Genomic DNA, 25,989 nt, shown 5'->3' with positions numbered 1-25,989 from the left:
ATGAATTCCACAGATTCATCACTCTCTAGCTGAAGAAGTTTCTCCTTATCTCCGTTCTAAAAGGTTTTCCCTTCACTCTAAGACTGTGCCTTTGGGTCCTAGTCTCTCCTACCAACAGAAACATCTTCCCAATATCTACTCTGTCCAAGCCATTTAGTGTTCTGTATGTTTCAATTAGATTACCCCTCATCCTTCTAAACTCCATCGAATATAGACCCAGAGTCCTCAAACGTTCCTCATATGTTAAGCTTTTCATTCCTGGGACCATTCTCGTGAACCTCCTCTGAACCCACCCCAGGGCCAGTACATCCTTCCTGAGATATGGGGGCCAAAACTGTGCACAATACTCCAAATGTGGTCTGACATTACAGCCTTACAGAGCCTTAGAAGTACATCCCTGCTTTTATATTCAAGTCCTCTCAACATAAATACCATCATTGCATTTGCCTTCCTAACTAACTTCCTACTGATTCAAGGACATAATTCTTTGAAGTTTGCGTCACATACAGACAGGGTGGTTAAGGAGGCGTACGGTACACTTGCCTTCATTGCTCAGTCCTTTGACTATAGGAGTTGGGAGGTCATGTTGAGGTTGTTCAGGACATTGGTAAAGCCTCTTCTGGAATGCTATGTCCAGTTCTGGTCGCCCAGTGATAGGAAGGACGTTATCAAGCTGGAGAGGATTCAGAGAGACTTCCCAGGATGTTCATGGGAATGGAAGGTTTGAGTTATAAAGAAAGGCTGGATAGGCTGGGAGTTTTTTCACTGGAGTGAAGGAGGTTGAGAGAAGACCCTGTAAGAAGTTTAAAACATGATGAGGGTTACAAATGGAGTTAATGGTCTTTTGCCTGGGATCGGGGATTTCAAGACAAGTGGGCACTTCTAAAGGTGAGAGGAGAGAGATTTTAAGAAAGCATGGAGGCGAATCCTTTACACAGAGGGTGGTTCGTGTGTGGAATGAACTTCCAGAGGATGTGGGCACTGTTATAACACTCTAAAGGCATTTGGATAAGTACATGAATAGGAAAGGTTTGGAGGGATATGGGCCAGGAGCAGGCAGGTGGGGCTGGTTTAGTTTGGGATTATGTTCAGCATGGACTGGGTGGATTGAAGGGTCTGTTTCCATGCTGTATGACTCTATGAGTCTATAACAGGAAACTACCAGTCAGAAGGAAAGTCCTCTTTTGACAGTAGAAGTTAAGAATGAAAGGTGCTCTCCCATTTAACTAGATAGCAGAGATTTTCAGGATCGGGACTCACCGGGTATACGCTGGATTCTGCAATTCATATAATTTCTGAAAAGGTCAGCAGCATTGTATGGGATATAACTAGTTAAAACAAAACTGACAGTGTTTGACTTTAGTTTCCAATTTCATGTTGTATTTGGCAGAAACAAGGATTCATGCCTGAAGGTGGAGTTGATCTGACTTGACCCAATTTGGGAAATAAATTAGGTCACTTTCAGAGAAGGGCACATTGCAGGAATGCCTATTATATCCACAAAAACACGGATACAAACAGTATCCCCGTGAATTCAGGTTCATATGATCCAAAAATAGACAGTGACAAAAAGACATTTAGGTGCAAAAAGGCTGCTTGACTATGGAGGAGACACAGGTTTCTAACATGAGACTATTCAACTCCTAATTACAGAGCTCATTCTTCCAATCCAAGGGTAGCTGACAGCAGTAAACTTGAGGAATGTTGTCACTGATTGATCTAGCACTCCAGTTTATTTGGGGTTGGTTAGCTCTAATTGTCTAGTCTTGACTAGTTGCCTGGACAGCTGGTTTACCTAGGATGCCAACAGCACAGGTTCAATTCCTACACTGGCAGAGATGATGATGAAGAACTCTCTTTCTCAACTATGGTGACCCTCAGGTTTAACTCAATAAAAATTGTCTCTCTCTGATGAGGGAGCAGCTCTGTAGTCAGAGGAAATAGTGGAAAGGCTACAAAATTTCCGCACACAAAGTATATCAGAAGCAATAATAAATGTACATGCATCGCTGCAGCCAAAACTGACAAGCTGTAGAAAATAACCCCAACTTTGAACTGAAGTGGAAAACAATGGCAAACTAGCTGGAGGCCCATCACAAAACAATACAACCAGTGAAAGGGTCTTGGTCAAATATCATCACACCTTAGGAGGACGATCAAGTATTGAATGGTATGTTTGTTGTGAGTGTAACTGGTTCCTGAGGGCAGCTCAAAATCGAAGCTTTTTTTCAGTAGTATAATCTTGCTGAATATTGTCAGCTTCCCAAATCCCAGCTATATTCACCCTTAATAAAACACTCTGCCATTTCAATACTGCTCTACCAATCTAAAGCTCAATTTCAATTCATTAATTTACATGGCTTTCTAACTTTGCATTAAATTAATTAAGTTGGCCCACTTAAAACTGACACATGGAGCAGCACAAAAACATTAACGCTGCAGGCAGGGACGTTCTTATTGTTGCAATGCTGTTTCATGTCAACTGTCAAACATTTCATTTTCAATAATTCAGAAGCATTCACACCATGATCAACCATGCTGTCCCTCATGTAAAGGCACAGACAGTAATAGGATACCTGACTGAGCAGATGTGCTTGAGATTAATGTCTTATCTGTACCTCAGTATTTACCGACTCTAAATGTCAGCAGTATTTGCACTCTTTCCCCAAATGTCAAGGACATTCAGTGCTCTCAAGGTAAAATTATACAGCCATTATTCTCAAAGGAAAACTGCAGGTCACAACCTTTCTCAAGAGAATAAATCAGACAGATTGCTCTTCTTATTAGTTTGCATGCTAAAGAAAGTTGGCAGTAAACAAACTGAAAACAACAAATGCTGGTGATCACAGCAGGTCAGGCAGCATCCATGGGGAGAGAGCAAGTTAACATTCGTTCGAGATTAAGTTCAAACCAGGCAAGTTGACTCTGACTGGTTAGGGCATTGCCTTGGGTCACAATAAAGATTAATAGTTTTCATAGCTACCTCCCCAGTAAAAACAGTGGAATGTGTAGACATATTTCTTTCGTGAATTAAAGGCAGGGTCGTGTAGTGAATATACATTGCTCCTGACATGTGAAAATGAACCTTGCTGTCTGCTCAACTGATTGTCTTCAACTGGTTTCTGGTATAGTACTTAGCCCAATTGGGATTGGTTAATAATTGTTATAGGCAAAAGTGAGGACTGCAGATGCTGGAAATCAGAGTCTAGCTTAGAGTGGTGCTGGAAAAGTACAGCAGGTCAGGCAGCATCTGAGGAGCAGGAAAATCGACGTTTCGGTAAAAGCTCTTCATCAGGGATGACCTGAAACATTCCTGATGAAGGGCTTTTGTCTGAAACGTCAATTTTCCTGCTCCTTCGATGCTGCCTGACCTGCTGTACTTTTCCAGTGCCTCTCTAAGCTAGACTAATAATTGTTATATCTAACACCAGAATCACATTCAGTATTGGTACTATGTTCTGTTCTGTATTACAAGAATGGGTAGGTTGAGCATGTTAGCTCAGTTAGCTGAGCAGCTGGTATACAATGCAATGTGAGGCTAACAGCGTGGGTTCAATTCTCACAACATGATCAACTCAACTTCTCCCTCAGATGTAGTGACCCTCAGGTTAAACCACTGCCTGTTGGGTATCTCTCTCTAATGAAACAGCAGCCCTATGGTCTGGATGTAGGTTTGCTGGCTGAGCTGGAAGGTTCATAGAACATAGAACATAGAAGGATACAGCGCAGTACAGGCCCTTCGGCCCTCGATGTTGCGCCGACCGAATCCTACCTAACCTATACTAGCCCAATAACTTCCAAATGCCTATCCAATGCCCGCTTAAATGACCATAAGGAAGGAGAGTTCACCACTGATACGGGCAGGGCATTCCATGAACTCACAACCCGCTGTGTGAAGAATCTACCCCTAACATCTGTCCTATACCTACCACCCCTTAATTTAAAGCTATGTCCCCTAGTAACACCTGACTCCATTAGCGGTAAAAGGTTCTTAGTATCTACCCTATCTAAACCCCTAATCATCTTATACACTTCTATCAGATCTCCCCTAAACCTTCTCTTCTCCAATGAGAACAGCCCCAAGTGCCTCAGCCTTTCCTCATAAGATTTTCCTACCATTCCAGGCAACATCCTGGTAAACCTCCTCTGCACTCGTTCTAAAGCTTCCACATCCTTCCTATAGTATGGCGACCAAAACTGCACACAATACTCCAGATGAGGCCTCACCAGAGTCTTATACAACTGCAACATGACCTCAGGACTCCGGAACTCAATTCCTCTGCCAATAAAGCCCAGTACACCATATGCCTTCCTCACAGCACTATTTACCTGGGTGGCAACTTTCAGAGATCTGTGTACATGGACACCAAGATCCCTCTGCTCATCCACACTACCAAGTAGCCTACCATTAGCCCAGTAATCCATCATCTTGTTATTCCTACCAAAGTGAACGACTTCGCACTTAGCTACATTGAATTCCATTTGCCACATTTCCGTCCAGCTCTGAAACTTATCTATATCCCGCTGTAACCTACCACTTCCTTCCTCACTATCCACAACTCCACCGACTTTTGTGTCATCCGCAAACTTGCTTACCCAGCTTTCAAGTCCTTCCTCTAGATCATTTATAAAGATAACAAAAAGCAATGGTCCCAAAACAGATCCTTGTGGTACACCGCTAGTAACTGCGCTCCAAGATGAACATAATCCATCAACTACTACCCTCTGTCTCCTTCCAGCCAGCCAATTCCTAATCCAAAATTCCTAATTCATTTTCAGACGTTTTGTCATCATACTAGATAACATCTTCAGTGAGCCTCTAGATGAAGCGGGCTTGTTATACAGCTTCGTCCAGAGGCCCACTGAAGATGTTACATAATATGGTGACGAAACATCTGAAAACGAACCTTCCAGCTCAGCGAGCAAACCTACATCCAGAACCTCAACCAGAGCTACAAATCTTCTCAAAACTCACCAGCCCTTACCATGAACTGAACAGTGAGGCTGTTGTATCCACCAGTCCTGGAAGATCTCAAATGTAATGGTGGTCTCTGTGTTTTCCCTGTTCAGGGCACCAGTTGCTACGGAGGAGGAACAGGCAGAATGTCCTCCTCAAATGCCCAATACCTTGACCCTCCATCAAGGAAGTCTCTGGATCTACTTGCTCCTGTCTGCCAAGTTCAGGAGCATGGTACTGAAGTGCAACAGAAATTGAGCAGCAACCCTTTCAGATAATGAAGGGCAGCTATAGCTGTGTACATTTTCTATGAAAATGAAACATCGAATCCTCCAGACATTAGAGATCACAGATGGTCCAGGAGTTCCTGGATCAGGTTCACCATCTGTAGTACCATTGGACTGCAGATTCACCATGGACTCCTGGACACATCCCATAAACGGATGTTTCCAGGACCCTTCGGAAAATATTTACATTGGGATTGGACACAAATTAATGTTTTGATGTAATGTTTCTGCAATGACAATGCTACCTTTGATCTCATTGTGTACAGAACGTGTTCTACCAGATGATGGGAAATCAGCCTTACTTGTGGGTGTTCCTGGTGAGTAATTACAGGGTAGGGTGTAAAGTTTCATTGCTGTGATTACAAATTGCATCAAAGTCTGGTAAAAGTTGCTTGCTCTGTCATAACTCTGCACCACCAGAAGTGGGTATGTAATGCAGAATGCAGATGTGTCAGCCAACTGCTCATAGTTTGCCAGAGGTACACACCTGGCTTTTTATTTATTTCACTTGAATAGAATTTGGGATATGTCTGTGTACAATATCTTACTTCCATCAATTCTTCCTTTAATGCTTTGACTATTTGATTGTTTCGACGTATATGGGACTGATACTAAACCATGTGCTTCTCCAGCAACAGAAGAAGAAATTTATTTTCATTGGACATGGTGACTGATTCTGGGTCATGTAACAAATGGACAAACAATATTGCAAGCAAAGGCATTAATTTAGGAACATGTGACAAAGACATTAGATCACAGATTGGCCATGAGCTTATTAAGTTGTGGAACAGATTAAATGGCCTGCTCCTGTTCCTATATTCCTACGATAAATGACCAAACAGATTATCATATCATTCATCATGACCCCCACCCCTTACTATGAACTGAACAGTGAGGATGTTGTTCGATGCATTAACTATTGCTGTTCCTCTGAGCTCGCTGCCATTTTCTGACATGAGTAGCTGAACAATGACAACTTAAACAATTAAAAATCACACAATACCAGGTTATAGTCCAACAGGTTTAATTGGAAGCACACTCGCTTTCGGAGCGACACTCCTTCATCGGGTGATTGTCAATCACCTGATGAAATAGCGTCGTTCCAAAAGCTAGTGTGCTTCCAATTAAACCTGTTGGACTATAACCTGGTATTGTGTGACTTTTAACTGTGTACACCCCAGTCCAACACCAGCACCTCCAAATCATAACTTAAACCATGTTCACATTGTAAATTCCACCTTTACACCAAAACCCCTGCATCCATTTGGAGTGACATGGCAGAGGGAATGCGATCTCAGAACAGAATCTGTTGTGGTTTTATAACCTGAACTCTTGGCCACGAAATGGGAATAATTTCCCACAGGTTTACCATTGTATTTACTGACAGACAGAAAGGGGAAATCTTACACTTTTAATCCCTCACTTCATGTCACAATGACAGGACTGACTCCAGAACGCTTACGTCAGGTAAACAAATCATTCCATTCTTCAGGAAAAAATAGTTTTTCCAATATCTGAGTTCCATCACACTGTTTGCAGAAATTCATTTTAAATTCATTTCCTTATTTTTTTTTCTCATTTATTGGTTAAATATTTTAATAGCCATAAGAAAAAGATTAATGTGAGGCAGTTGAATGCATTTAGTACTGATCGGTCTCAAAGTTGGTCTCCCAAGTCTCTGAATCACAATCTGTTTTACATGATGAAAGTGGAAAGGGGAAATCTCCCTAACAAACCCACAGATTCTCCCTCTCTCTCCCTCCCTTTCTCTCTCCATTACTGTGTAGATCTGGAGAATGACAATCTGCCAACAACTAGATTTTGAAATGGGTTACGCTGATGGGGATGCATTGTCACTATTTTGACTGGCTCTGAAACAGGCTGGAGATGCTCATTTTTACAGATCACCCACTTATCTCTTCTGTTGCAATTAACGAGGATGAGAATTGGGCAGGACAGAGAATGTAGATAAAGTGTGGAGCTGGAATAAGCACAGCAGGTCAGGCAGCATCAGAGGAGCAGGAGAGTGGACGTTCAGGTCAGAACCTTTCATCCTGACTCCTGGTGAAACGTTCCAAACTGGAACATCAACTCTCCTGCTCCTCTGATGCTGCCTGACCTGCTGTGCTTTTTCCAGCTCCACACTTTATCTTTATTCTCTGTCCTGCCCAATTCTTATCCTCATTAATTGCAACAGAAGAGATTAGTGGGTGATCTGTAAAATGAACATCTTTTTCCAGCTCCACACATTATTGACTGTGATTTTCCAGCATTTGCAGTCCTCACTATCTCCAAAGACAGAGAATGCAGCCAGCTCCCTGTAGCCTGATACCTGGCTGGCAAAGGATAACAGGGTCCTAGATTGTGAGGAAAATCATCGAGTTAAAGTTGTCATAGTCCCAGAGGACCACAGGGCTACTCTCTTATTAGAAAGAGTGGCAATTTAACCTGTGGGTCAGCGTGCCTCTGACGAGGGGAGAGGGTGAGAAGGAGACTCCTTCATGGTAATCTCAGCTGGTGTGGGAATTGAAGCCACACTGAAGCCATCATTCTGCATCATAAACCAGCCACCCCAGCTAACCACAACCCTGAAATAAAAATAATCCAGATTGAAATTTGTGTACACAATATACGATCCTCCCTACAAACTCAACTCAACTGCAGGAGCCAGGGGTTCAGGTTAGAAAATTGCAACAGACTCTGCTCTGAGATCGCATTCCCTCTGCAATGTCATTCCAAATGGGGTTTAGGTGTAAAGATGGATTGAATAGGGAATGTGACAGTGTTTAAGTTGTCACTGTTCAGCTACTCACGTCAGAAAGTGGCAGTGAGCTCAGAGGAACACCAATAGTTAATGCATCGAATAACATCCTCATTGTTCAGTTCATAGTAAGGAGGGGAACGTGATAAATCCTAATATGATTGAATTTGTACTGAACTGTCATATTTCAAAATTCACTTAGACTGAAGTATTGATGCCTGCAAATCCCAACCTTCTATTATTAATGCAGAGATATTATTTGTTTTCTATTTGGTTGGATGTCAGTTGCAGTACAGTACATCTACTAAACTTCCATGCAGGAGCAGCACAGTGGCTCTCAGTGGTGAGCACTGCTCCCTCACAGCACCAGGGACCTGGGTTTGATCCTAGCCTTGGCTGACTGCCCATGTGGAGTTTGCATGTTCTCCCCATTTCTGTCAATTTCCTCCCACACAAAGATGTGTAGGTTAGGTGGATTGGCCATGCTTATTAACAAAATTGGTCTGTAGTGTCTCAGGAGTTGTGGCTTAGCTACAGGGCAAAACCCTACAGGGGTGACATTTGGATTGCTTTTTGGAGGCTTGGTGCAGAGTCAATGGGCTGAATGGCCTCTCTCTGCAGTAAGAGATCATATGAAAGGGTGAGGTGAATTTCCTCACTTAGTTTTGAAATGGGAGGCAGTTCCATTCCTGCACTTGGAGCCCAGAGGGTGAGAGCAGCAAGTAAACTGATTCCATCTTCCAAAGCTGGCCAGTGACAAGCTCAAGTCCGGGATCACCGTCCACTTCGACAAACAGATGGTTTGGGGAAACTCAATGAGGGGCAATATAAAGGTGGGTCAGAAACCTACAATATGGCTACGGGCCAAGTGTGGCCCAATACTCCAAGTGTGGTCTGACTAAGCCACTGTATAATTGAGGTCAGATCCTGCGATGGCCATAGTAATCCAGAGGTGATGCTAATGCTCTTGGAACACAGGGTCAAATCCCACTCCCAACTTCCAGTGGGATTTCAATTCAATGAATCAATTTGGAATTGGAAGGTTGTCTAGGGGACAATGATCGTAACTATCATTAATTGTTGTTAACACTCATGTCCTTCAGGGAAGGAAACCTGCTGTCCTTACCCAGTCTGGGCCTACACAGAACTCCAGGCCCTCAGCAAAGTAGATGACTGTTGTGCTGCTCATCTTCCAGTCTCTACCTCCCATCCCCTCTCTTTCGCGCCCCCTCATTCTCTCTTTCTCTCTCACCATCACCCTCTCAAATCCTCCTGACCTTTCCCTCTCTTTTCTTCTCTCCCTCACCCTCACTTTCTTCCCTTCCTCCCCCATCTTTGCCACCCTCACTCCCCCTCTCAGTTCCTCCCTCCATTCACTCCCCTGCTCTTTCCCACACTCCCTTTCTTACCTTCTCTTTCCTCCTTCCCTGTCTCTCCCTCTCTCCCTGCCCCCTCAGTTTCCCACCCTCCCTCCCTCACCGTCTCAGTCCTTCTGCCCCTCTCCTTCTCCTGCCAGGCCCTGGATTCCTGCCTGTGGCCAATGCATTGATCTCCAAGTCCAGTTGCAGCCATCAATACAAGGACAAGCCCTCAGCTGATGCACTGCAGACTGGCCCTGGCCCTGGCCCCATCAGCCTGTCACTGTGAAACAACTCAGGCACTAACAGCCTGAACCTGCAGCAGCTCAGCTGAAGGCATGGAGTAGACAGTACATCAAATAATAATATTATTATAAAGTATTTTCAGTTCACAGGGTTATACACCAATATTGTGTATTATGTGTTGACCTATTTCAGGTAAATGTCAAGAACTATACCCTGGGTGTGATGCTGTATTGGGCTTTTCTGTTTGCTGCAGTCTGGGGCCATGCTAGCATTCAAACTGTAAAATAGGGAGAATAGTTTGCAATGCATTGTACTGGAGCCTTCAACTATGTGTGCACGCGTGCTTGTCTTTGTGAGTGAAAGTGCATGTGTACGTGTGTGTGTCTCTCTGTGTGTGGGGGACAGAGTATGTGTGTGAGTGTATGTGTATATGTGTGTCTGAGGGTGTATGTGAGTATGTGTGTATGTGAGAGACAGAGAGTGTGGCTGAGTGTGTGTGTGGCTGCGTTTATATGTGTATGTGAAACAGAGTGTGTGTGTGTGGATGTTTGTATATGTGTGTGTGCGAATGTGTGTGAGAGTGTGCGTGTGTGGCTGTGTGTATGTGTGCATGAATGTGTGTGGCTGTGTGTATGTGTGCGTGTGAGAGTGTGTGTGTGTGAGAGAGAGTGTACGTGTGTGTGTATGTGAGAGACAGAGAGTGTGTATGTGTGTGTGTGGGTGTGAGAGAGTGTACATGTGTGTTTGGGTGTGTGAGTGTGTGTGTGTGCATGAGTATGTGTATGAGTGAGTGCATGTGTGTGTGAGTGAGTGGGTGCGTGTGTGTGTGGGTGTGAGAGAGTGTACGTGTGTGTATGTGTGTGTGTGCATGGGTGTGACAGAGTGTACGTGTGTGTGTGCATGAGCATGTGTGCGTATGTGTGTGTATATGTATTTGTGTATGAGTGTGTGTGGGTGTATGTGTGTGTGAGTGTGTGTATGTGTGTGTGTGGCTGTGAGAGAGTGTATGTATGTGTGCAAGTGTGTGTGTGTGGGTGTGAGAGAGTGTACGTGTGTGTATGTGTGTGTATGCGTGTGTGAGAGTGTGTGTGTGTGTGAGAGTTAGTGAGTGTGTGTGTGTATATGTGTGTGTGTGTGTGAGTGAGTGAGCGTGTGTGTGTGGGTGTGAGAGAGTGTACATGTCTGTGTGTGTATGAGTGTGTGTGTATATGTGTATGTGTATGAGTGTGTGTGTATGTGTGTGTGAGAGAGTGTACATGCCTGTGTGTGTGTGGGTTTGAGAAAGTGTACATATGTGTTTATGTATGTGTGTGTGTATGTGTGTATGTATGTGTGTGCATGCGTGGGTGTGAGAAAGTGTATGTGTGTGTGTATGAGTGAGTGTGTGTGTGAGAGTGAGTGTGTGTGGGTGTGAGAGAATGTATGTGTGTGTATGTGTGTGTATGGGTTTGTGTGGGTGTGAGAGAGTGTGCATGTGTATGAGTGTGTGTGAGAGTGAGTGAGTGTGAGTGTGTGTGAGAGTTAGTGTGTGCGTGTATGTGCGTATGCATGTGTGTGCGTGCGCGGGTGTGAGAAAGTGTATGTGTGTGTATGAGTGAGTGTGTGTGAGTGAGTGAGTGTGTGTGTGGGTATGAGAGAATGTATGTGTGTGTATGTGTTTGTGTGGGTGTGAGAGAGTGTGCATGTGTATGAGTGTGTGTGAGAGTGAGTGAGTGTGAGTGTGTGTGTGAGAGTTAATGAGTGTGTGTGTATGTGTGTCTGTATGAGTGTGTGTGTATGTGTGTGTGTGTATATGATTGAGTGTGTGTGTGTATGAGTGTGTGTATATGTGTATGTGTGGGTGTGAGAGTGTACACGTGTGTATGTGTATGTGGTGTGTATGTGTATGTGTGTGAGTGAGTGAGTGTGTGTATGTGTATGTGTATGAGTGTGAGTGTGAGTGTGTGTGAGTGAGTGAGTGTATGTGTTTGTGTATGAGTGTATGTGGGTGTGAGAGAGTGTACGTGTGTATGTGTATGTGTGTGCGAGTGAGTGTGTGTGTGTATGTGTGTGTGTGTGAGTGTGAGTGTGTGTGTGAGTGAGTGTGTGGAAGCTGATGAAGCTCTCTCTCCACACAACTTGGGACTTCACAATATCCATATCACACTGGCGCCTCACAGATCATTATCCTCACTGAATTGACTGAATTGTCTCTAGGTAGCTTCCGAAGCTTCTCTCTCAGTAACAATGGTAATAGCAGCAATCTCACTGAGCTGCTTCTTTAATGTTAGATCTCTTCCTAAGGATGGCACCAACCTTGTCAGTTTATATAACTCTGGGAGCCTGTCAACTTCATGCCTCAGTGTCTTCCTGCTATGTTGTCATCTCCTGCACATTGACAACTTTGACACCGGTGTTTCTGGTTGTGTTTCCCTGTGAATTTTTTTTTATGGCTGTGTTTCCATATGCTTCCCTGCATTTCCCTGCATTTCTGCCTGTATTTCCCTGTATTTTTCTGTCTTTCCATGTTTCCCTGTGTTGGATGTAGGTTTGCTCACTGAGCTGAAAGGTTCATTTCCAGATGTTTCGTTACTCTACTAGATAACATCTTCAGTGGACCTCACGTGAAGCAATGCGGAAAATTCCTGCTTTCTATTTATACGTTTAGGTTTCTTTGCGTTGGTGATGTCATTTCCTGTAGTGATGTTATTTCCTGTGATGAAGCCACTTCCGGTTCCTTTTCTCAGGGGGTGGTAACACATCGACTTAGACCCCATCTACCACCCCCTGAGAAAAGGAACTGGAAGTGACTCCACCATAGGAAATGACATCACATCACCAACCCAAAGAAACCCAAACGTATAAATAGAAAGCAGGAATTTTCTGCATTGCTTCGCATGAGGTCCACTGAAGATGTTATCTAGTAGGGTAATGAAACATCTGGAAATGAACCTTTCAGCTCAGCAAGCAAACCTACATCCAAAACCTCAACCTGAGCTATAAATCTTCTTAAAACTCGCTATTTCCCTGTGTTTCCCTGTCTTTCCCTGGTGGTTCTAGTTAGGTTTTCCTGTGTTTCCATGTATTTCTGGCTGTCTTTCCTGTGGTTCTGGCTGTTTCCCTGTGTTTCTGCCTGTATTTTCCTGTTTTTCCCTATATTTCTCTGGGTCTCTGGCAGTGTTTCCTCCTCTTTCATCCTGGAGTTCAGTTAGAACATAGAACATAGAAAAATACAGCACAGTACAGGCCCTTCGGCCCTTGATGTTGCCCACCTAACCTACACTAGCCCACTTTCCTCCATATGCCTATCCAATGCCTGTTTAAATGCCCATAAAGAGGGAGAGTCCACCACTGTTACTGGCAGGGCATTCCATGAATCCACGACTCGTTGATCAGTTTTGGGGCCACTGCTGTTTGTCAGTTTTATAAATGATCTGGATGAGGGCGTAGAAGGATGGGTTAGTAAATTTGCAGATGACACTAAGGCCAGTAGAGTTGTTGATAGTGCCAAAGGATGTTGTAGGTTACAGAGGGACTTAAGTAAGCTGCACATCTGGGCTAAGGGGTGGCAAATGGCATTTAATGCAGAAAAGTGTGAGGTGATTTGCTTTAGAAGGAGCAACAGGAATGCAGAGTACTTAGTGAATGGTAAGATGCTTGGTAGTGTCGATGAGCAGAGAGATCAGGTGTCCATGTACAATCTCAAAGCTGCCATCCAGGCTGATAGGGTTAAGAAGGTATACAGTGTGTTAGCTTTTATTGGAAGAGGGATTGAGTTTTGGAGCCATGAGGTCATGCTGCAGCTGTACAAAACTCTGGTGCGGCCGCACTTGGAGTATTGTGTACAGTTCTGGTCACTGCATTATAGGAAGGGTGTGGGAACTTTGGAAAGGGTTCAGAGGAGATTTACCAGGATGTTGCCTGGTGTGGAGGGAAGGTCTTACCAGGAAAGGCTGAGGGACTTGAGGCTGTTTTCATTAGAGAGAAGAAGGTTGAGAGGTGACTTAATTGAGACATATAAGGTAATCAGAGGGTTAGATAGGGTGGACAGGAAGAGCCTTTTTCCTTGACTGGTGATGGCTAGCACAAGGGGGCATGGCTTTAAATTGTGGGGTGATAGATATAGGACAGATGTCAGGGTAGTTTCTTTACCCAGAGAGTAGTAGGGACATGGAACGCACTGCCGACAACAGTAGTAGACTCGCCAACTTTACAGGCATTTAAATGGTCATTGGATAGGCACATGAATGAAAATGGAATACTGTAGGTTAGATGGGCTTCAGATTGGTTTCACAGGGTGGCACAACATCGAGGGCCAACAGGCTGTCCTGTGGTGTCATGTTCTATGTTCCATGTTCTAATTTTCTTACTATTCAAATATTCAGGCACATTAGTCACTATTTCCAACCAATCAGCACTGAGATTGTGTACTCAAAAGTAACAATGCTAATTACTCAACACAAACAAGGGTTACCATGAACAGTGTATCTCAAGCAATCAGACAGTACCTGATGGACAATTACCGTTAGGCAATTACTACGTAGACTGTCACTGGGGCCACAATGTTACCTCATTTTACATTCTAAAGCACCTTTTGTTCGCTTTGTTTAGGTGGTTAAAATAAAACTGGAAGATTAAGACATTTTTTGCAGTAAAGACTGAGGTAACTGAGAACAAACAGCAGATCCTCAGCTAACAGTGGAGTCAGGACAAGAGATACTGCTCTAGGCCTCAGGCAGTCGAAGCAGGATGTCCAGTAAAAATAAGCAACAGCAAGCAGCAAACAAATGAACCTGACTTCTCACTAAAGGGATGTGCTGACATTGTGAGATGTGATTTTATCAGTCACTCCAAAATTATTACAATCAAAGGAACTGTCCAGCTGCTCCTATACATACTGTTTGTTTTAAAGGCTAATTCTTACCTTAGAGAGTCCTCCAACTTCCAAATAGAAACAGAAAATGAATACATTCCAGGCCACCCACAAAGCCGTCCAGATAGAATACTAGGTGCAGAAAGAAAACAGAACAGTTACATTAGTTTAAAACACACACAAGAAAATAAAAATCAAAATGAATATATTTAGCTTCTCCCCCTCACCTACTCAACAATCACGTTGGCATCAACAAGTCAAGAATACAAACGTAAACCAAGGTTTAGACTTTGCCAAGAACACCAGAGTCCTAATTTATTTTAATGAAACTAAAAATTATAGATGCTGGAAATCTGAAACAAAAACAGAAACTGCTGGAGAAACTCAGGAGATCTGGCAGCACCTGTGGAGAGAGAAACAGAGTCCAGTGACCTTTCATCAGAACTGACTCCAGACTTGAAACATTAACTCTGTTTCTCTCCCAACAAATGTAACCACACATGCTGAGTTATTCCAGCAATTTCTCTCCTGATTTATTTATACTGTGAAACTGTGAAATGTTAATGTCGTCATTCATACTCAGATACAGTGTAAGATGGATGCTTAGATGCAAGAATTTTGGTGACATATTTCTACTTACAACTGTCACTTATCATCAGAACTGACAAGTGGAGCACATTTAAATACGTCCATCATGTTTATATTGAGTATTATCTTTTAGGACAGATAGGCTGCTCTGGCCAAAGTGTCCGATGTGAACTATCCTGTGCTACAAGAGTCAGGCAAGAAGATATAACAATTGTTTGATATCCTGAGGTAACTTGTTCAAATGGTTATTTTTCACACGTGATACTCGACACATTAACTTAATACGATATATGATTGAAGTTTAACTCCTAAATCCATGGACTAGGATTACGTTCCAGTAAAGAATCATAAATAGGATCCCAATCAAGAGTGCATTGTTGGAAAAGCACAGCAGGTCAGGCAGCATCCAAGGAGCAGGAGAATCGACATTTTGGGCAGATGTTCTTCATTGGGAATATTGCTCCTGTGTCTTGGATGCAGCCTGACCTGCTGTGCCTCTCCAGTACCACACTTTTCGACTCAAACCCACCCATTTCTGGTTTCAGTGTGCAACGGTCACCGACCAATCAATTCATGGGAGGCAGCTTGATTGTTTAAACATTAAAATGAAGATTCCATTTTAACTGCAGTTGGGTTTCCCTGGTTTCAGGAAACTGGCCAGTTCGATAGGAGCTGAACTGGTTGAAGTAATGAAGAATGTGCTGTTACAGAGCTGCTAATGTGTGTCATAAATGTCCCAACAAGCTATTCAGTGAAACCTTCACCCAGCCATAGTCTCATCTATTGTTAGCTCTCCCTGCCTATCCCACTGTTATGGACCTGGCCAGAACTCCCTCAAATTATTATTAGAAGGTAGCTTAGACTCTATTTTTTTCTTATTTTACAGGCAGATGTGAAGTGAATATTCCAGGTGTGATGCAGCTGGTCAAACCACTTAGCTTTAAGCAAAATAGAATTTATTCAAACACTACAGTTGAAAGACAAATAAAACAAAACTGCATTTAGAATAACTTAACTATTGGGAAACTTAACTGACCCCATAAGGCAACTTAATGAAGGAACTGTTCCAAGCCAGTAACACCCCATAAATACACCCCTTGGCTAAAAGGTAAATTGAAACTCAGATTGTTATAGGCAGGAGGAGCAACATCCAGAGAGATTTCAGAGAGAAAGTCAGTCAGGAATCATCTGCTGAAGCTTGCAATCTTCCTGGACTCCAACATTCTGTGTCTGCTACAGCTTAAGCAAACTAGAAAAACCTGAACTGTTAGAACTGGCTATTCCCCAGCCATTGTTAAACTAGGCCGTTCCTAGATCCCTCAGCACCTCTACCTTTATGGCCTCTCTTTAAATAAAAAACTCAAGGACAAAATACCTCCGTTTAAGGTGACAGCAAGTTACACTACAATCACTTACCTCCCCCACCAATCACACTCAACACGTGGCATTCTTTAGCCAGCAGCAGACTTCCTGATCACCACCAAAATTGCATCCCAACCACAACCAGATCCCTCCAACCATCACCAGCCCCCATGGGCCAGCACTGGACACATCAACTTCCAGTCCCTCCAGTTGACCACTAAACCTGTCCCACCCCAAAGACCATCAAGGCAACCCCTGCACCCAACATCTCGGAATCAACATCTAAGTTCCCTCTATCCCACAACTGGAATACCTGAATCCCTGGGACCCTTTCCTAGATTCCAGCCTCCTTCCCATCCATCCAGGGATGGAATTGATCCCCAAGCCGATTAGGCACTACCCCTGCCTACCATGGAGATGCTAGGAGCCGTATAAGACATACCTAAAAATGGGGTGACCACTAGGTGAAGTATAATGTCCCTGGGCTACTTGGATACCAGGCAACAGGAGCAACATGTGATAGACACAGCAGCGTGTTATGGACCAGACCAAACTCCCTCAAAATATTCAGAAATTAGCCTTGACCCTAACATATTATTATCTTAAAGATATATGTAAGATGTGGCATTCCAGATGCAATTTGTTTGGTCAAACTACAGGATTTAAAGCAAAACACACTTTATTCATCCATGACAGTGAAAATACAACAGAAGAAAGAAAGAATTGGATTAATTTAACTCTACTTGGAAACTTAATAGAAGCAATAACATCCCAAAAACACACCCTTGGCAGAGGGGAACTTAGAAAACAAATTGTCTCACATGCTTCTGCACTATCAGGCAGAGAACCCCCAACATCCAGCTATAACCAAGAGAGGGGAAAGAAATAGCTTCCACTTCTTCCCAGATCCAGACAGCAAGCTGAAAGCTAATCCTAAACTCCCCGGTTCTGTTGGAGCTCCACCACACCCACTCAGGCTGCTTTTATTGTTCCAACTTTTATAAAGTTGTTTATCTTCTTCCAGACTGCTCGGAACCTGTTCCTCAATCTCTCTCTAAAAGAAACTAAGACAAAACACATCTCTTAAAGCCACAGCATCGACATAGATGTGATCCCATAGATAACAGCTATGCAGTACTGTCATATCCAGCTGTGAATGATGATGTATGATTAAACCACATACACAATGATGTCAAAGGACAGACAGTTAATATAAAAGATAAGACCCAGCATCAGTCAGAAGGGCCAAGAGGACAATCCATCTTGGCTTCCTCCTGAAAGCCCAAACATCACAATTTCTAGTCTTCAACTAACTCGATTCATTCCCTGTGATCTCAAGAAATGGATGAAGGCACTGAATGCAGCAAAGACACTAGGTCCTGGATAGCTCTCAGCAGTTTCAGTGAAAGTGTGTGCTCCATCACCTATGGGTCAGAAAGAGGCTGTAGTGGTCAATATTGGTCACGTTTTGTTGGGAACGAACGAGACTCAGGGTTAGTGTGTTGCTTCCCACGTGCCAAGGTCCATGATGTCTCGGATCATATCTTTGGGGTCCTGATGGGAGAAGGTGACCAGCCTCAAGTCATGGTCCATGTAGGTACCAACGATATAGGCAGAAAGAGGGATAGGGATGTAAGGCAGGATTTCAGGGAGCTAGGGTGGAAGCTGAGAGCTAGGACAGAGTTATTATCTCTGGTTTGTTATCCGTGCCATGTGACAGCGAGGCAAGGAATAGGAAGAGATATCAGCAGAACACATGGCTGCAGGGATGGTGCAGGAGGGAGGGTTTCAGGTACATGGATAATTGGGGCTCATTCTGGGGAAGGTGGGACTTGTACAAACAGGACGGTCTTCACTTGAACCAGAGGGGTACTAATATCCTGGGTGGGAAATTTGCTGGTGCTATTCAGGTGGGTTTAAACTAGCTCAGCGGGGGGATGGGAACTGGAGGTGTAGTTGCAGTGCACAGGAGGATGAGAGTAGGAAAGACAGGGACAGGATTTCAGGGTCACAGGAATGTGCTGGCAGACAGCACACTGGTTTGAAGTGTGTCTACTTCAATGCCAGAAGTATCCGAAACAATGTAGGTGAGCTTGCAGCATGGATAGGTACCTGGGACTTCGATGTTCTGGCCATTTTGGAGACATGGATAAAGCAAGGTGAGGAATGGATGTTGCAGGTTCCTGGGTACAGATCTTTCATTAAGAACAGGCAAGGCGGTAAAGGAGGGAAGGTGTGACCTTGTTAGTCAAGGATGGTATAACGGTGGCTGAGAGAATATTTGATGAGGACTTGTCTACTGAGGTAGTGTGGGCTGAGGTTAGAAACAGGAGAGGAGAGGTCACACTGCTGGGAGTTTTTTATAGGGCTCTGCAAAGTTCTAGGGAGATGGAAGAGAGGATAAGCAAAATTATTCTGGGTAGGAGTGAAAGGAACAGGATGGTCATTATGGGGGGCTTTAACTTTCCCAACATTGACTGGAAATGCTATAATTCTAGTACGCGGATGGATCAGTTTTTGTCCAATGTGTGCAGGAGGGTTTCCTGACACAGTATGTCGAAGGGCCGACAAGAGGAGAGGCCACTCTGGATCTGGTGCTTGGTAATGAACCAGGGCAGGTGTTTGATTTAGTTGTAGGTGAGCACTTTGGAGAAAGTGACTATAATTCGGTTACGTTTAGTTTAGCGATGGAAAGGGATGGGTACATGCCACAGGTCAAGAGTTACCAATGGGGTAAGGGCAATTATAATGCGATTCGGCAAGCATTAGAATGCATAGAATGGGGTAGTAAAAATGCAGGGGATGCAGACAATGGAAATGTGGAGCTGGTTTAAGGAACAGATATTGTGTGTCCTTGATAGGTATGTCAGGCTGAGAGGAAGCAATAAGATAAGGGAACTGTGGTTTATAACAGAAATTGCATCTCTTGTTAAGCAGAAGAAGGAGGCTTATGTGTTGATGAGGCAAGGTGGTTCAGGTGAGGCGATGGAGAGTTACAGATCAGCTCGGATGGATTTGAAGAGAGAGTTAAGAAGAACAAAGAGAGGACACAAGCAGTCTTTAGCAAATAGAATAAAGGAGAACCCTAAAGCTTTCGATCGGTATGTGAGGAATAAAAGGATGACAAGGGTAGGAATAGGGCCAGTCAAAGACAAAAGTGGGAAGTTGAGTGTGGACCCTGTGGAGATCGGAGAGGTGCTAAACGAACATTTCTCATTGGTTTTCACTCAGGAAAAGGAGAATATTGTAGAGGAGAAAAATGAGGTGTGAGATATTAGACTAGAAAGGATCGAGGTTAATTACGAACAGGTGTTACCAATTCTAGAAGGAGTGAAAGTAGACAAGTCCCCTGAGCCAGATGGGATCTATCTGAGGATTCTCTGGGAAGCGAGGGAGGAGATAGCAGAGCCTTTGGCTTTGATATTTGAGTCGTCATTGTCTACAGGTTTAGTACCAGAGGACTGCAGGATTGCAAATGTTGTGCCCTTGTTCAGGAAGGGCAGTAGAGATAACCCAGGTAATTATAGACCAGTGAGCCTTACTAGAACAAACAGCCCTACCAACCATCAAACCAAAAATCTGGGTCCACTACGTAGCTGACACCTTTGTCATCACAAAACAAAACAAGATAGAAGAGACATTTAACATCATCAACAACACCCTCACAGGCATAAAGTTCACCAAGGAGGAAGAAACCGACAACAAACTCACATTCCTAGACCTCACAGTCGAAAGAATGGACAACGGAGAACTACAAACCTGCGTATACAGAAAACCGACAAACACTGACCAAATACTCAACTACACCGCAACCATCCCAACACACACAAATGAAGCTGTATCAGAACACTATTCCAATGAGCCACCACACACTGCAGCACAGATGAACTTCAGAAAACAGAGAAGAACCACCTACACAATGTATTCAAGATGAACGGATACTCAAAACATACAGTGCGCAGGTTCCTCAAGAACAAACCACGACAAGCAGACCAAACACAGCCAGAAACCCTAACCACCTTACCATACATCAAAGAAGTTTCAGAAATGACAGCCAGACTACTAAGACCCCTCGGAATCCTAGTAGCACACAAACCCACCAACACTCTCAAACAAAAACTAACAAACTTAAAAGACCCAGTACAACCCATCGACAAAACCAACGTCATCTATAAAATTCCATGCAAGGACTGCAACAAACACTACGTAGGACAAACAGGAAGAAAGTTAGCCACCAGGATACACGAACACCAGCTAACCACAAAAAGACATGACCCCCTCTCCCTCATAGCCCTACACACAGAAGAAAAAAACCACCATTTCGACTGGGACAACACATCTATCCTGGGACAGGCTAAGCAAAGACATGCCAGAGAATTCCTAGAGGCCTGGCACTCCAACCACAATGCCACAAACAAACACATAGATCTAGATACCATCTATCAACCCCTCAGAAAATTAACCGGAAATGACATCACCACAAACCCCAGGAACCCCATCCAGGAGAAAGATATAAATAGAAAGCAGGAGACGACAGCTTCACTTCACTTGGAGGTCACCACTGATGATGTTACCTAGCCAGGTAATGAAACGTCTGATATCAAACCTACAGCTCAGCGAGCAAGGCTACACCCTAAAGCCTTACTTCTGTTGTAGGAAAGGTTTTGGAAATGATTATAAGAAATGAGATTTATAATCATCTAGCAAGCAACAATTTGATTTCAGATTGTCAATATGGTTTCGTTAAGAGCAGGTCATATCTCACAAACCTCATTGAGTTTTTTGAGAAGGTGACCAAGCATGTAGATGAGGGTAGGGCAGTTGACATAGTGTACATGGACTTCAGTAAAGCCTTTGATAAGGTTCCATGGGTGGGCTGTTGGAGAAAATGCAGAGGCATGGAATGGAGGGTGATCTAGCAGTTTGGATTAGAAACTGGCTTTCTGAAAGAAGGCAGCGAGTGGTGGTTGATGGAAAATATTCAGCCTGGAGTCAGGTTACTAGTGGTGTGGCACAAGGATCTGTTTTGGGACCACTGTTGTTTGTCATTTTTATAAATGACTTAGATGCAGGCATAGGTGGATGGATTAGTATATTTGCAGACGACACTAAAGTCGATGGAATAGTGGACAGTTTGGACGAATGTTACAGTTTACAGGGGGACTTAAATAAATTGCAGGATTGGGCTGAGGGGAGGCAAATGGAGTTCAGCGCAGCTAAATGTGAGGTGATGCACTTTAGGAAGAATAACAGGAAAGCAGAGTATTGGGTCAATGGAAAGATTCTTGAGTGTGGATGTGCAGAGGGATCTTGGAGTCCATGTACATAGATCCCTGAAAGTTGCCATCCAGGTGTGTTAGGTTTTATTGGTAAAGGGATTGAGTTCCGGAGCCACAATATCATGCTGCAACTGCCAAAATGCTAGTGCGGCCACAGATGGAATATTGTGTATAGTCCTGGTCCCCATATTTCGGGAGGGACATGGACGCATTGGAAATGGTGCAGAGGAGATTTACCAGGATGTTGCCTGGTCTGGAGGGAAGGTCTTATGAGGAAAGGCTGAGAGACTTGGGTCTGTTCTCATTGGAGAGAGGAAGGCGAAGAGGGGATTTGATAGAGACATACAAGATGATCAGAAGATTAGATATGGTAGACAGGGAAAGTCTTTTTCCTGGGATGTTGACGTCAGCTTCTACGAGGGGGCATAACTACAAATTGAGGGGTGATAGACTTAAGGCAGATGTCAGAGGCAGATTCTTTACTCAGAGTGGTAAGGGCATGGAATGCCCTACCTGTTAATATGGTTAACTCAGCCACATTAGGGAGATTTAAACAATCCTTGGATAAGCACATGGGTGATGATGGGATGGTGTAGGGGGATGAGCTGAGAATATTTCACAGGTCGGCACAACATCGAGGGCCGAAGGGCCTGTTCTACGCTGTATTGTTCTACGTTCTATGTTCTCAGACCATATGCAGCACCCACTATGAAATCATGAGGAGTGGAGGGAACTGTAACTAAGGATCTGGAAGGAGTCAAGTTTCAAACCAGGTAATCCTAACAGTCTGTGTAATAATGTCCACCATATCCCTGTAAGATGTAAATCATTGCAGAGATGCAATAGACTATATCTGGGTTATTCCTCGACTCTTCTTGTTGGACCAGATGGTCGTGATCTTCATCCACACTAAATCACATGGGCACTGGAGAAAAATATACCTTGAAGGTATTGGTGGCAGCACATACACCATACTCTGGAATAACCACCAACTTTAACATTCACCCCTCTACCAGTGACACCCAGCAGCAGCAGTGCGTAATATTCCTAAGATGTACTGTAGTAATGCATCAGGATTCCTTTGACAACACCTTCCAAACCTAGTCAGAAGGTCAAAGTGTGATCGGCTTATCCCATCACCTGCAAGTTCCCATAAGCCACACACCATCCTATCGTGGAACTGATCCTTCTCTGTTGCTAAGTCAAACTCTTGGAATTCCCTTCCAAACAGCACTGTGGGTGTACCAAAACCTCAGGGCAGTCAGGACTGCTGGCCATGTCTACAAAAACACCCCCCCCCATTAACTGATTAAAGTGCCTTTGAGCTGCTGATGTCTCCTTTCATTCACTTAAACCTTCAGCACATCTTATATATGTGATTCCCCCTAAAATAATAAGGTTCATGATCAGTTTATGCTCAACCTTGGATTGGCTAAACAACATCTGTCCAACTCCATTTTCTGGATCAGTGGTGCTGGAAGTGCACAGCAGTTCAGGCAGCATCCAACGAGCAGCGCAGGATGCTGCCTGAACTGCTGTGCTCTTCCAGCACCACTGATCCAGAATCTGGTTTCCAGCATCTGCAATCATTGTTTTTACCTCTGTCCAACTCCAGTTTGGATTCTTTAAAAGTAATCATTTTTGTGACAGCATTTCCTTTCACTCCTTATTTGTTCTTTAATTGACACTTCTTTTGTGCAGATCCATTTACAGGTAATTAAATACTAATGAAACTTTGAGATTTATGAAGCATCACCTCATGTCCTGTGCAGTGAGAAACTGGAGGGTTTTTTTTGGCCTCAGTTCAATTTTACGTGAGAGTCGCTTTCCAATAATTCAAGCTCAGAAGACAAGCACAATACCTTTTCTTCCCAAACACTTTGGAGAAATGATCTGTGCTTCTGACTTCCTGATATCTACTTGCTGACAGAATTAGTATTACAGAGAAGTTGTTAATCCCACAGTACTGCTGCAAATGCTATTGTCAGGTATTTATTTACTGAGAAGGAACAGGAGTGGACAGGCAGGGTGCACAGGGCATAAGGTGCTACGTGACTCACTGAGCTAACTACCCGGAGCAGGGGATGATGATGAAACTCTTGATTGCAATGGGAGAGTGTTTGCTTTCTGTGCCACCTGCTCCCTGGTTCCTACACTGACAGTCAGTCAGATGCACCACTGTGCTAAAGGCACCAAAGGTTACCACAACCCTCAGCGTTTACACCAAGGAGACATTCCAAAGAATATCTCAGCAATCATTGCTCTTCAGCTCATTGTTCACTGAATAAGGAACACTTGTCCCAGTTTGCCATGCACCCAGTTTAACATCCTGCAGCCAGGGTACCAGCAGCAAACTCCAACTGCTCACTTCCCCAAAGTTCAGGAGTCGCCGACTCTGCTGGTGTAGGTATTAGGTAACTTTCTGCGTAAATTGTGAAATTATTTTCTAATAAATGTGTCAATAATATGTCTCCCCATCACCAAAAACCACAGCTTGTCAATGCATGGCTCAGGAGACAGAGAGAGTGAAGTGTAAAGCAGTTAGAACCTGCAAGGGTTAACTAACATCGCAAAATAGGCTTCCTCTGTCAGGATATAAAGGAGTGTGGCTGTTGTTTAATTCTCCATCTCCACTCACACCAGGACTGTAGGAGCTTCGAGCTGATTGGTTGTTTATTGTCCACATAGCCCTCTGTACTGCATTCTGATTACACTGCTCAGGAGCAAGTTGAGCTCTCTTGTAATTTCTCCAGGTTCATCGGGTGTGCCTGGTGCTGCTGCTGGCAGTCCTGCAATCCTCTACTCTTCGTAGAAAAATACCAATGAACCAAAGTAGGTACTTGGTCATTTCAGCCTGCTCCACCATTCAATTTGATTTCAATTGAAACTTGACTCTAAATTTCTGCACACTCCCCCCAGGATAATCTTTCATCCCCTTGGTCATCAGATTCAGATCAGATTACTTACAGTGTGGAAACAGGCCCTTCGGCCCAACAAGTCCACACAAGTCATCTAGAATCTATTGACGTCTACCTAAAAATGTTTAAAGGTTTTGCATCTACTGGCTTTTGAGGAAGGGAATTCCAAAGACTCACGGCCTCAGAGAGCAAAAGGGTTTCCCTATCTCAGTTTTAAATGGGCAACCCCTGACTTTTAAATTGTGACCCCCCTAGTGCTAGAGTCTCCTCCAAGAGGAAACATTCTTTTGACATTTACCCAATGATCTCCCTCTCAGGATCTTAACATTTCAATTAGGTCACCCCTGACTCTTTTAAACTTCAGAGGATACAGGTCTTGCCTTACAAGACAATCTGTTACATTCCATGGATCAGTTGAGTAAACCTTCTTTGAACTATTTGTAATTTATCAACATCCTTCCTTAAGTACTGAAACAGCACTGTACACAACACGCCAGATGCAGTCTCACAATTGTTGCATAACTGAAGCATAACCTCCCTACTCTTACATTCAATTTCCTCATAATAAAACATAACTTTCTGTAAGTTTTCCTGATTATTGTTGAACCCGCACAGTAACCTATAATTCACATGCTCAGACACCCATTTCACTCTGCATCTCAGAGCTCTGCAATCCCTCACCATTAGATGATTGGGACACTAATGAAATATATGATAATTTAGGAATACTTATCAAAGATAGTGTCAGAACCATGTAAGTTATTGAATGTGATATTGGTGTCCCAAGTCCAGTCCAAAATTATATTAAAAACTATAAATTGTAAAATATGAATGATAGTATTACTCTTTATTCCATATTTTTTAGATTTAAAGCAACTACCTATTGGGCACATTAGTCACGCGAGATCCACAGAGTTCATGAGCTGTGACACAGAACTTCTACGGTAGACAAACATATTTGTTAGCGAGTGATTGCCAATGACAATGACTGATCTTGTTAAAGTCATGTATCAGCAGAAGATTTACAATTGGATAATGCAACAGTCTTTGATCTGTTTTTAAAATTTTTTTTTCCAAACTTCCAAAACAATGCAACAGCATATAAAACAGTAATTGCTGCTCCTGGAATTCGAGGAAATCACCTCCAACACCTAAAATACCTCAAAAAAGGAGCAGCTGTCACAGCCTCCATCTTGGATTACCCAGAATCCCACAAGGATTGGTGCTGGGTCCTCTACTTTTTGTTATTTACATAAATGATTTGGATGCGAGCATAAGAGGTATAGTTATAAGTTTGCAGATGACACCAAAATTGGAGGTGTAGTGGACAGCGAAGAGGGTTACCTCACATTACAACAGGATCTGGACCAGATGACCCAAT

The 25,989-nt window shown here is 43.5% G+C and overlaps 1 protein-coding gene across 2 annotated transcripts in view; it reads right to left on the bottom strand.

Annotated features, from left to right (window-relative positions):
• The window catches only part of LOC132815267 (sodium/potassium-transporting ATPase subunit beta-1-interacting protein 3-like), a 450,311-nt gene that overhangs the window by 174,518 nt on the left and 249,804 nt on the right, over nt 1–25,989 (bottom strand). For both annotated transcript variants that reach the window (XM_060824089.1, XM_060824087.1), the window contains exon 3: nt 14,513–14,593. In XM_060824089.1, coding sequence (XP_060680072.1) covers nt 14,513–14,593 — 81 coding nt within the window. The remainder of the gene's footprint in view (nt 1–14,512; nt 14,594–25,989) is intronic.

Source organism: Hemiscyllium ocellatum, chromosome 4 (genome assembly GCF_020745735.1).
Source record: "Hemiscyllium ocellatum isolate sHemOce1 chromosome 4, sHemOce1.pat.X.cur, whole genome shotgun sequence".
Lineage (NCBI taxonomy): Eukaryota > Metazoa > Chordata > Chondrichthyes > Orectolobiformes > Hemiscylliidae > Hemiscyllium > Hemiscyllium ocellatum.
The sequence above is the reverse complement of the archived record's forward strand: the minus strand, read 5'-3'. Positions and strand labels throughout refer to the sequence as shown.